The 12,897-nt window shown below is 39.7% G+C and overlaps 1 protein-coding gene across 2 annotated transcripts in view; it reads left to right on the top strand.

The window, feature by feature from the left end:
• Positions 1 to 12,897, top strand: part of LOC119742820 (exportin-5-like) — a 33,717-nt gene that overhangs the window by 5,861 nt on the left and 14,959 nt on the right. The window contains exons 7-16 of one of the 2 annotated variants that reach the window (XM_038219000.1): positions 1,620 to 1,805; positions 3,994 to 4,070; positions 5,290 to 5,389; positions 5,688 to 5,900; positions 6,575 to 6,665; positions 7,893 to 8,015; positions 9,820 to 9,983; positions 11,150 to 11,245; positions 11,663 to 11,704; positions 12,397 to 12,486. In XM_038219000.1, the coding sequence (XP_038074928.1) occupies positions 1,620 to 1,805; positions 3,994 to 4,070; positions 5,290 to 5,389; positions 5,688 to 5,900; positions 6,575 to 6,665; positions 7,893 to 8,015; positions 9,820 to 9,983; positions 11,150 to 11,245; positions 11,663 to 11,704; positions 12,397 to 12,486 (1,182 nt within the window). The remainder of the gene's footprint in view (positions 1 to 1,619; positions 1,806 to 3,993; positions 4,071 to 5,289; positions 5,390 to 5,687; positions 5,901 to 6,574; positions 6,666 to 7,892; positions 8,016 to 9,819; positions 9,984 to 11,149; positions 11,246 to 11,662; positions 11,705 to 12,396; positions 12,487 to 12,897) is intronic. The other variant, XM_038219001.1, reaches the window with a different exon arrangement.

A 12,897-nucleotide genomic window follows, 5' to 3' on the forward strand; every position in this document is an offset into this window, starting at 1 on the left:
TAAACTTGATCGTTCTTTTCCAATATAACAGTGTCAAATGATATTTAAAAACCATCTTTGTTGAATTTGTACCACGTGTTGGACCATGGTGGGATCACTGTAAAAGGCTTTTTTGTGAATAGAAGAGAAATTCTCGAATACGTCATTATTTCTGTCCTGTTCCTGACATGTAAGTTTTCCTTGGATCACAGAGATGCCACTTTTCCGGTTTTAACCGGAATTCCGGCCGTCCAAAAAAAAAGAGAAAAAAAAAGAAAACCTGTAGAAATGCATTGATTTTTACCTTGTTAGCGCTCTCGATTTAGTATATTTAGGCACACACACGGCACAACGCTGAAGTAGTCTTGAAAACAGTCTCTGCCGCCTGCGGGCGTGTTCACGTAGCATTCAGCCTGGAAATCAAGTCTATCATTTCAGTTATCGGTGGTTTCCGATCGCTGTGATAAATATGAATACAAAAACGTCGGGTACCAACCATGTTTTCGTCGAATGCATCGCGCGTAGTGCAAAGGACATGTACACCGACAGCAGTGTTGTGCATGTTTCGTGTCGAATATTACGTTGGAAATTCGGGTAGGCAAAATAAATAAAGTCAAAGTGATTGAACAAACCGACAGCTTAAAGGCCATAGAAGCAAAATTTTAAAATGAACGGAACTGGGCTTGGCTACAAAAAAAAGATAAAGATGTGTCGGACTCGGAGTAACTTTTTCACACAAAAAAAGTTCTGTTTTTTTTTTTTTCAAGCAGCCATTCCGGTATTTTTAAGCAGACCCAGTTCTGTTGTTTTTCAAGCAGACCCTGTGGTATCTCTGGGATCAGCTGATTTCCTCTTATTTACTTCCTTGTACGCCATTAAACATTGACAAATATGCAGAGGGTCTCGTAAAGCTTTGAATTTCCTCTTTCTTTTCGTGGCTTCCCAGTTGCATGCCTGAAATATACTTGTACGCCAGTCTGTCAATTTTTGATGACCAATCATGCATTTCACTAAATGAGTTCAGCAAGGCATGGGCCTGGTTGAAGTAATTGAGAGAACCTGATAACTTGTAAGAAATTAGAAGTTGCTTTTGCCCCTCACTGATATAATTTCAAAAACACGGTATGCTCAGTGTTGTCCAAGGTGGACGTGGGCCCGTCCGACACTCCCCCCCCCCCAACCCCCAACCCCCCCCCCCCCCCTAAAAACTGGCCGCAGGTCCACTTTTTCCTCACAATTGACATACTCAAATATGTTTTTCCATGCGTAATCAACATGAAAAGATCCACCTAATAGTAATCCCGACCCTTGCCTTCCACCAATCTGGCTACAGCCCTGCAAGGAATTAACATCTACCTGAGACCAAAATTCCGTCATCTAGAAAGGTATTGGTTGCAATATTTACCAATGCTATTTCGGATTTGAACAGAACAGCCAACCTCAGCAAGCTCAGTGGTTGAGTGTTAAGACGTCTGCACTAGCATGCACAAGGTTGTGGGTTCGAGTTCCTCCCAAGTCAGCTTGTGATTTTTTTTTCTTGTAAGCCCTTGGACAAAACTAAACAAACCCTCCCCCACAATTAAATTTACATCTCCCCAATGCCCAAATTCCATTATATTATGTGTGTATCATTTTAACAGCTAGCAAGCTCCATCCGAGTTTCTCAGGCAGTTCTACTGACATTGACTGGATATGTTGACTGGGTCGCAAGCCAACACATATTTGCTGACAACAATGCACTACTGTCAACGTTGTATTCTCTGCTCAACATACAAGAGTTGAAACGTCCTGCAGCAGAGGTGCTTCAGCTCATCGTCAACAGAAAGGTGAAATTCACAAAATGCATGTACAGTCGACTCTCATTAGTACAAACACTGTTAATACAAATTCTGGTTAAAGCAAACGTAAAGCCTTGGTCCTGACTGTGCATTTATGTGCACAATGAATGGGACTGATGTTCCTCTTAATACAAAATTCTGATATAACAAACATTTTGGCAAGGTCCAGCCAACTTTGTGTTAACGAGAGTCGACTGTATTTTGTGTTAAGGCCAGTTTATGCTTCATGCAAATGCAATGCGAATTTTACGCCACAACTCATTCCCTGCAAAATTTGCCAGAGTTGAAATGTATTCAACTTTTGCCAATTTGCAGCGCGAAAAGATGCCCTGGCGTCACAAATTGGTGTTTGCGGTTGTTGCTTTCACGCCGAGTATGAACCTGCCTTTATGTGTGTGTTTATTATAATTGATTCCATGCATAAATGCCACCACTCATCAGCGGTTTACAAGGAGGACGTTGGGAGGGACCAGAGGGAAGAACCCTTAATTATGAACACCTGATCCCTTAAACTTTCATTAAAAGTCCATTTCTCCGTGAAAAGAATTTTAAGAGATGTTTCGCAGACATTCACATGGGGCTTACAATGTATATAGGACTAATCCTGTAAGGGTATTTTCACGTTTTTTTAATGACCCTGACCACTGAGGATTATCATTGGTTATACATAACGGTACACTGGTCTATCTCCATTGGTAACAAAGGACTTTCTTAAGGGTGTTTTGATGGGTTCCTGATCTGGCTTAATATGCTGAAAAATCCGTGAAAATTTAGTTAACTGTAATTTCAAGGGAAAATGGCTCTTTAACAAATTTTTAAGGGATGAAGATGTTCATAATAAATGCATTGCCAGCAGCGCCTGGCGCTCGTGCATAGATGCCACTGGTTGTACATTTTCATATTCACATCAGTCGTGCATACTTTGTGCCACATGCGCAGACCAGCACGCACAAGTGAGGTGTCTCTTCCATTGGAGCTCTTGTGTGTGGTGACAAAATGCCATTTAATAATTGTTGACTGCTGTGATAATGAGATAATGATATAGGGTGGCTTGCGCGTAAAGTGCTCGCCTCTCACCAAGGTGACCACGGTTCGAATGACGGCCGCGGATCACATGTGAGTAGAGTTGTGCGTTGGTTTTCTCTCTTGTGCCACAAGGGTTTTTCTCTGGGCCCTCCGGTTTTCCTCCCTCCGGAAAAACTAAACACTTTCGATCTCAGGCTGTGCTCCGTGGTCATATATGGGTCGATGTGGCCGGCAGCCATAGGCGCCTTTACGTGCCAGCGGCCCGATCATGTTGTAGCCGCGTCCTTTGCAATTTAGCATACCAGCTGCGAGTAAGGATGATTAGCCTCCCAAATTATTATTATTATTATTATAAATGGTAACTTACTATGTAAAAAAATGAAAGAAATTAGTGCGTTGTAACCCTTGATAACTGCATGCTTTTTGTGCCTGATGTACATGATGAGACTGCGATGAGTGGTTGCACATTGCATGCATTTCTCAGTGCAGTCGCAAGCGTGTGCCCACGTGCAGGTTCTACATGTGCGGGTGTACGCGCATTTTATATGAGGTTAACCATACGGTTTTACAGACTGGAGTGGACACATGGCCGTTCTCGACCAACGAAACCACAGTATCCTAACACAGGATGTAACAAAAACTATTCATGCACAGAGTCTATACATGAACCACTAATTTGAAAAAGATTAACGATACCTCCACGTTAGAAACGATAAGATTCTTCTATGTTCATGTTTTAACTTCATTAAAAATATTAAGGACAAATTGGCCAGATGGGTTTCTGGCTTTTTCTTTTGCTGTTGGACAGCCTGTCGGCAATTTTGGACACATGGTTACGCAATTTGTTTTGCAATTCAAGGAAAATTTGAAAACCCTCTTTTCAAATCTTGCCAAGTACATTGGCTATTAAAAGTGTTCATTTCTATTTGCTATCAGTATCTTAACCCCAACCTCACCTAAAGCTACAAAGTACTACTGAGTAGTAACCTGTAGTATGCATTTCTTTCCATACAAGTGTGCACAACACATGTACCATTCTGCATGCTCTGTGGTATTTGGTACTTGACACCCAAAGAGCCCTTGACCTCAGGGGGTTAGGGTTAATATCTGCATACTTTTTAATTTGTTGCTTCTACGTGTCCAACCGCAGGGCAAACCAGAAGAGAGGTATCCCCTTCTTGTCTTGTTCAGTGCCGATGCGATCAAGACCATTCTTGCAGCTGCCCAGTGAGTACAAGTGTGAATTCTAGTCCCTTGCATAATATCAAGTTATCTTTGCATTCCAAAGGAATCCAAAATGTTATATCCTTAAATTCCTTGGCATGCTGTGAACTCAAAATTGGCAATTTTCAAAGTGTAATTGTGTGAACTCTCCTGAAAAAAAAATTGATTTTAAATCGTCTTTTGTTACATTTAGTCTCCAGTATTGTTATGTTCAAAATGGCGTGTATCATGACTTCAGGTTGTACATATAGTAAAATGTTTCTAATTTTTCTTCCTTGAAAGTAGTCCTTTGGGTTGTTCAGTGTGGTTTTTAGTTCATCAACTCAGATTTAGTTGAATTTTTTTTTACTTCATGTGTACATCATAAACGTGTAATACACACTTATGTAAACAAATTGTGGCCCCTTAGAATTCAGAGTTGTTTCTCTTGTATAAGACAAATCCAAAAGTGTTGCAAATGATGTACATTTGTATATTGAACAGGGCCCTCTTGTGTAATGTAGTGTCCAGAAGAGTTTTTCTCTATTATAGATGAACCTGGGCACAAATCCAACAGCCCAAATGTATTAAATGGCACTTTTAGGATTTTGGTGGAACCCCCCCCCCCCCCCCCCCCACTCCCACTCCCACTTGCCCACATGGATTTACGCCACTGAGTTGCATCGTTGTGGGGCTATGCTTTAGGGGCCATTTTAGAAATGATCTGGAGGTGGAAGCTTAAAGGGAATGTACAACATTTGTTTTTGCTGCAATTTTCAGAAAAATTTATTTGGAAATTGTAAGGTCAGAGAATGAGTCTGGCAGGCTTGTACCCCCTCACAGGTGTGAAATCAATTGCAAAGAAAATGCAACTAGATCTGAAAAATTAAGAGCAGTTTAAAAAAAAAAAAAAACGCCAGTTTTCTCCAACGCTGGTTGGCCGACCTTGAAAATGTCAGCACACCAGGAGCTACGATTTTACAGGATACTTTAGACTGTCATTTCCTAACGATCAGTAAAATATTTCCTTTTAAATTTGTTGTGTGTTCAGTATTTTGCCTTTCAATGTTTTTTTGTCGCTTAACTTTTTTTTAAATTTGGGTCACTCAACATGGAACAACCTTTAATTTTTACATTTTTGTTTTCAATCAGCATCTTTATAAGTTCTCTTCGTACTTCAGTCATTAGTAAGCCAGTAATCTTGACAATCTCAGTCTTTGCCTGTTTTTTGTTGTGATTCCAGAAATGCGTGCTCAGCTGGGTTGGATGAGGAAAATTACATCTTTATGAAACGACTCTGTCAGGTTTTGACAGGGCTGGGCGCCCAGCTCTGCATCTTATGGGTATGTTCTTTCTCTCTGAAATCGATGAGATGAAAAGTCACGCTTACATGTACAATTTAATTTTTAAACACAAACACCGTTTGAAAGTTTTGTCCATGGATCACAAAAAAGATAACTTTCTTTCAGATTCTTTCACAATTCACATAGGGATGTATGAAAAACATAAAAAACGTCATTGCAAAATTGGTCCTGACTTTTGGGTTTCCTTTCTTTTTTACTCACCCTGTACTTTCCCTTTTCCATGTTTTCATGTTAACAGTATTGTGTATGGATGTCTTTCTTTTTCCATACTTAATAGGGCTCAGAGTTGAAGGATGTTGGTCGGCCTGAAAGCTTTCCAGATTTTCTGGAGACGTTGCTGGCTTTCTTGGGCCATCCCAGCATGCATCTGTGCTCCGTGATTGTTCCTCTTCTGTCTGCATTTTTTCGCCATGATCAGATCTCTCTCGATCCAAGTCTTCAAGGAAAAGTGCCACAGATCCTGCAGATACTGACAGCAAAACTGCAAAAGGTATTCATCGTCAAGAATTAATATGCCTCATACATATTCATGAGCGAGAGCTCCATTCTCACTGGTCCGTTCTCCGTCATGTGTTAGCTGCTAGTTTTGCTGTTTACCAAGCGCGCACGCGATGATTCTCGCATCGGAATTTTTGTATTGGAAGTTGACAAACCAGTTCCCCCTCCTGACCCGTACTATACATACGGGTCAGAAGTGTGAAGTCTTCTTGTCCGATGAATAGTCTTTTTAGCTGTGCGTGGTAAAATAATAAGAAATAGCAAATACCATGTCAAGGGAATCAGGTTGGCATAAGAGGTACAATGTACTTTCCTCGCCTTCCACCGCTGTGGCCTGGGTTCGAATCCCACCCGGGCCAATATGTGGATTTGGTTTTCAGTCCCTGCCTGATTCCGTGCAATTTCTCCAGAATATCTTTCTGGGGTTTTCGTCCCACCTCTGAAACTGTTATTTCCTTCTATAGCTTCTACCAAGGACTCCCCAGTGGAAATGAGTCGAGAAACTTTTGTGGGCTACCCGGCCTGCTGCTGAAGAATTACAAACAAACAAACAAACAAATGTGACGTATTTTCAGCCAATCAAGAGACAGAATCTGTAGGTGAGGTGTTACAAAACATTTTGTTGTAAATTAATTGTGAATAAATTTGTCTGTCCCTTACTTGTAGGTTGGTTACCCATCAAGGGATGACTCTCCTACTTGTACCTACTCCTTGCTGGATTATGACAGTGATGAGGAATTCTCGTACAGTTTTTCCAGTAAGTAACAGCAAGGTTCGAGAGTTTGACTCGTAAAAGGGAAGGGAAGGGAAATTCCTTTAAAACACTTTATAAATATTATAACATATGCCGAAACAATTTTTGTTTTAACATGAGTTACAAATGTATGTTACAGAATTTGTTTACCTGTTTTCTGTCCTCATGGGGGTTTACACTGCAGTTGTGTTTTCAAAATTTGTACACTAGAAACCCGCCAACTTGAGTTGCATTTTCTGTGTTCAAAAGGATCCTGGGGGGGGGGGGGTTGCCACTTTATCAGTTGTCACAAATGTCACTTCTTACAAAGTCTGTGTTCTTGTCCATTTTTGAAGCAGTGTCTGTCCACAACTTTTATTTACAAGTTTACAATATATTTTCATGAGTCTGACATCTATTTTCATGAATCTGATATATTTTCATGAGTCTGACATATGTTGTTATGAGTCTGATATATTTAAAAGGGTCTGATATATTTATAAGAGTCTGACATACATGACATATTTTCAAAAGTCTGACATATTGTCATGAGTCTGACATACTGTTATGAGTCTGACATATTGTCATGAGTCTGACATATTGTCATGAGTCTGACATATTGTCATGAGTCTGACATATTGTCATGAGTCTGACATATTTTCATGAGTCTGACATGTTTTCAAGAGTCTGACATATTGTCATGAGTCTGACATATTGTCATGAGTCTGACATATTGTCATGAGTCTGACATATTGTCATGAGTCTGACATATTTTCATGAGTCTGACATATTTTCATGAGTCTGACATATTTTCATGAGTCTGACATATTTTCAAGAGTCTGACATATTTTCATGAGTCCGACATATTTTCATGAGTCTGCTTTATTTCCAAGAGTTTGACAAAAAAACAATTGGCATTTTTCATTTTTACGTCGTCAAAACTCAAACTTTAAAGACCTTTTTCTCAGTATTTTACTTTATTGACTTGTCGATAAAATGCGATCTTTACCCTATAACTTGTCAACAGAATGTCCGATTGAAGTGCAACAAACAATTTTATCAGGAGTATTTTATTCTCTTTCCTACTACATGCAAACCCTCATTTCGACCTTTGCCCAGTTCTGTCTCATTTTCCACAACACCTCACATTTGTGTGTTAAGTGTTCCATCATGATTGTAAACAGATTAGTGTTGACCACGGCAATCAATTCATCACAGTTCCTCTTCCTCTCCTTAATTTGATCCTTTTAGTTCATCGTACTCATCAGACAGAGTTAGTACGTCTCGTCACAGATCACTGCCCTCTCTTGACCTTCCAAGTAGCTTGTGATTGGTTCAGGCAACTCATAGTCTCACCAATCGACATTGAACCAGGTAGGTTAGAAGAGGTGAATCTTAGACCTGCAGCCGATTTCAACAAACTCGGCAGATCTTGCCCCATGCGTAGGATTTTAGCCCTCTCACAAACTGCTTACTGCCTGCCGCGATGAAAAAAGTTGTTTCAATTTAAAGGGAATATACAACATTTCCAAACATTGGAAAACAAAACTACCAAATTTTTACGAAATAGCTCACTAGGATGTCGGTAAATGAAAGTCTGAAGCATCCTGTAAAATTATGGCACCTGGTGTGAAGTCATTTTCAAGAAAAGTGGTATGTTGTATAAATTTCCAACGGTGGTCGGCCGACCACCGTTGGAAAATCCAACTATTTCTCAACTACTGCTCCAAATTTACCATTTTTTTTCAGTCCAAATTTTGTTTGCTATTGGTTACATGTTCATGAACGGGTGCAGACCAGCTAGACTGGTTTCCTTACCTTACAATTTTCCGGCATCTATAAATTGATGCATTTTATCTTTAGTGGAGTCAGGGAACCAGACTACTTGAACATTTTTGTTTTCTTGGTTTTTTCAGCATTTTCGAACACAAAGCTTCAAACTTGTCAGTGTAACAATATTTGATCTATTATACTAACCCCTCAAATAGTTCATTTCTGAAAATTACAGCAAAAGCCAATGATGTACATTCCCTTTAAGAAACAATGTCTGCTTGATGGCAACTAATGTCTGAGAATTTCTTTTATTCTAGATTGCAAGGATACATGTAGTTCACTTCACATGAGATAGCAATATCCCTTCTCATAAATCCAGAGCTAGTGACCCATTTAGAAATAACAAGTGAAATGTATTCAACACAATTTCCCGATTTTCCTATATTTTGAGGTGTGAAGTGAAAGCGTAAAATACGTAAACAGAAGAGAATATAAATGTTTGCCATCATTGGTGATGTGGAAGACGATAAAAAATAATTAATCATAAGTTTGCAGATAAAACCAAAAGAAAATCTCACAGGTTAATTTGTGGGATCTTTATTATTTCAAAGGCAGAGAAAGAAAGTTTCTACTTCTGGCGCAGCCGCTGGTGTCATGGGGCAATTTTTAAAAAAGGAAAGTTTTGACAGCGCATTTACAAGGGGAGTTAGCCTTAGCTGGGGAAATGTTGTCAACCCTCTTACATTTTTATGCCCCGCAGCGAAGCTGAAGGGGCATACTGTTTGTGTATGTGGGTGGGTGTGTGTGTGTGTCCGGACAAATCTTGTCAGCGCGATAACTTGAGAAATACTTAACATATGAACTTCAAATTTGGGTTGTGTATTGCTCTTGGTAATCCTAAGAAGCCTATTGCATTTGGGGCCAAAAGGTCAAGGGTCAAGGTCACAGTGACTAAAACAAAAGAAATGTTGTCAGCGCAATAACTTGAGAAATACTTTACATATGAACTTAAAATTTGGTTTGTGTATTGTTCTTGGTAATCCTAAGAAGCCTATTGCATTTGGGGCCAAAAGGTCAAGGGTCAAGGTCACAGTGGCTAAAACAATAGAAATCTTGTATTTATTCTGAGATCATAGGGGTTAGGGATTAATTAATATAAAACCTACAGAAGACACTAATGCTGTCAATGAACGTTCCATGTGACCAAGGTACATGTAAGTTGATGTTAAAAGAGTGGTGTTATGTCATGGGAACAGTCACGGTTGCGGGGCATTGGTGTTTGTAAACACACCTGACTTGTTAACAATGTGAACTCTCATCCAGCAAGAACAGCCAAGTGATCTGAATTTGATAGAAATCAGTTTCACACATGTACATGTATACATTGTTGATGCAACTTAAACAGGAAAAGAAACGTGCACGCCACATTCACCATCCTGCATAGGCTGGGATGCTCTGACCTGCTTCATGGAGAATGTACTCGCTAGGCTCTTTCAGAGTGATGTGTTGACTGAAATTACTCCACAACTAGTGCAACTTCTACAAATGACACTTTCATTTCAAACTGAGGTAATACAAATGCTCTGTTTTTTTACATTTTCTATAGACCGCTTGCAGACGCGATCGATAATTGATGCGCGAAGGTGCACGACGCCATGTTATGGGACAAAATGTGCATGGATAGATATACGCCTGTCCCACAACATGGCGTCGCGCGCCTTCGCGCGTCGATTATCGAACGCATCTGCAAGCGTTCTATTCATAATAACCAGCCTGTAACCGCAATGAATTCTGGCTTTGGAGTCGGCCTAATCACTCACCGCTGGCCCAATTGTAGCCCGCACTTTGGCAGTCCAGCCAGACCCAGTCGCTGGCTCTTAGCAGTGGCCATGTGAATGCACTGGAAACATTTTGAGAGTACCTCAATTTTTTGTATCCATTCCCTTGAGATTTTGCTTATTAACAAGAGTTTATTGTCTGTGACTATAATGCACCTGAAAATCCGTCAAACAGTGCTCTAGAAAGTAGAACTGATGACGCACAGGGATGTGTGTGAATTGTTTTCGTTTTGCTGAAAGAACATACAACTTTTTTGTGATCCGTGGACAGAACTTTAAAACGGTCATTGTGTTTAAAATTCCGTCACTTGAAAAGTACTGGGATGATTTGAATGATTCTTGTACTAAAAGAAAGCTTATGAATTGGGCTTTCATATCCTAGATTTTGAAAGTGCTACATGCAGAACTTCACTAAAACAGAAGTCCCGACATTTGGGTTTCGTTTTTTTACTCACCCTGTAGTGTCAACATTATGAGCGTTTCCAAAACGACTGGCTTTGGCTTCGTCTTCGGCTTAAGGAGATTTTAGGCCCTCAACTTCTGGAACTCTAACCACATTTTGGTGCCTGTTATGCTTCAGGAACTTTCAATCGGTTGATATGAAGCCAAAAGTTGGAGTATTTTTATTTGGTTTGCCTCTCAGTGATTCGGGGTCAAAGCCAAAGCCGAAGACGAAGCAAAGGTTTCAAAAAAAAAATTAGTCACTAATTACTGATGACTGATGGCATAGCAGTGCAAGGACACGACTCGTATGACGTGACAGATAATGTCACATGTCACTAGTCATTGATAACTAGACATAGGCATACACCATGCATTAATGATGATTGATTGATTGATTGATGATCACTCCCAATATTACAAGATTGTTATTTTGTGTACTTCATGTTTTGGCAGGACCCCACCCTTCTCTCCTATGTGTTATCTACAATTTCAACATTGTTTCCAGTTGTCAAAGAGAAACCAGAGCTCATGAATGCTTACCTTGATAAGGTAGGAATTATTGTTCAGCCTAACGTGATGTCAAGTCACGTAGTCAGGTCATGTGTTAAGATAATATGTCAACACTCAATTTGAGATCTGACTTCCAGCACGGATGTACTTCACGCTAACATATAGGCCCTTGAGTTAATATAAAACAATACAAATGAAAACGCCAGTCCTTGAGATCAATATAAAAAACAAAGGAATGGTGAACAAATTCACAATAACCCTGTAGCAGAATTATCACATTTTTGTCAGAATAGAAGTATAATTATTTGTTTTTATTTATATCGTCTTTCATCTCAAATGTTAATCAGTCATGCCAAGTAATACCAATGTAATATGGAGGGGAAAGAATACTTTCAGATAACAGTTTTGTTTGTGTGACATTTTGATAACGAAAATCCAAATTGTATTGCTTTACAGATTTTTTCAGCTGCCGTATTCTCACTACCTGGACAAACGAAGGTACCGTTGTTCATAAATCCAGTTGAATTTAGTTATTTTCCCTCATTTCAAACATTAATCCCTTGAGGTATCTTAGATTAAACAAAGACAATAACAACAACAAAAGCTTTTCTGGAGGTCTTTCAGAAAATGCCCAAAAGTAGCACTTCAGAGTGGCATATGTGTATCTCATGAGATACTGATAAATGATTACTGTGACCTACTTATTATACTTATTATTCAAATGGATTTCAATCCTTGATCTGAAAAGAATGCCGTTTCAAACACTTGCCTTGTACATTGTGCACAATTTGCTACAGTTTTCTTTTAGCTCGATAATAAAACTCTACCTCGCGTATATTCTCAGAAGACGATTCCCCCTGGACGAGATGCTAGTCCATGGCAGGTTACCCCCCAGCTAATGCCGGTACCCATTTATACTCCTGGGTGGAGAGAGGCAAGTGGGGATGAAGTGGCTTGCCCAAGGACACAACATATGGCCAGCAGCTGGATTCGAACCCCTGACCCTCTGATCATGAGTCACAAACCCTAACCACTAGGCCACACTCTCACACATTTAAATTGGTCCAATCCAACTTAATCCTTGATCTGAAAAGAGTGCCATTTCACACACTTGCCTTGTACATTGTGCACAATTTGCTACAGTTTTCTTTTAGCTCGATAATAAAACTCTACCTCGCCTATATTCTCAGAAGACGAGGACGCGACCCGTACAGAATGTCCGCAGACATGCATGCTCCGCCTTGGTCAAGATATGCCGAGACAACTCAGAATTCATGGTGGTAATGCACTGAGTCAATCTCAATTTCTTCATTTTTTATTTCGCCGTGTAAAAACTTTGCAGCCTGTTTAAGCTACTTGCATAACTTTTTGACATTTTGCCAACAGCTTTAGCACAAAACAATATCACACAGCAATTATATCAAAAGAAAATGCGCAGGGAAAGCGGATTCGGCCCCTGACACTTTCAGGGTTAACACCTCTCATGTAAGCTTGACTCTACATAATTAGTTAGAGATGTATTCCTCGTGCTTTTTTCAAGTTTCACTTTAAAAATGGGTTTGTTTTTCTGATTGCCATTTTCCTAGCAGTACAAAGGTTTTTCTCTTTTGAATGATAAAAATCCACTGACGTTTAGTTATTGAATTACTTCATCACAAAAGTCAAATTAGTGGCTGCCAGACAATAATTAG

The sequence above is a fragment of the Patiria miniata genome, unplaced genomic scaffold (assembly GCF_015706575.1).
Source record: "Patiria miniata isolate m_02_andy unplaced genomic scaffold, ASM1570657v1 HiC_scaffold_6, whole genome shotgun sequence".
NCBI lineage: Eukaryota > Metazoa > Echinodermata > Asteroidea > Valvatida > Asterinidae > Patiria > Patiria miniata.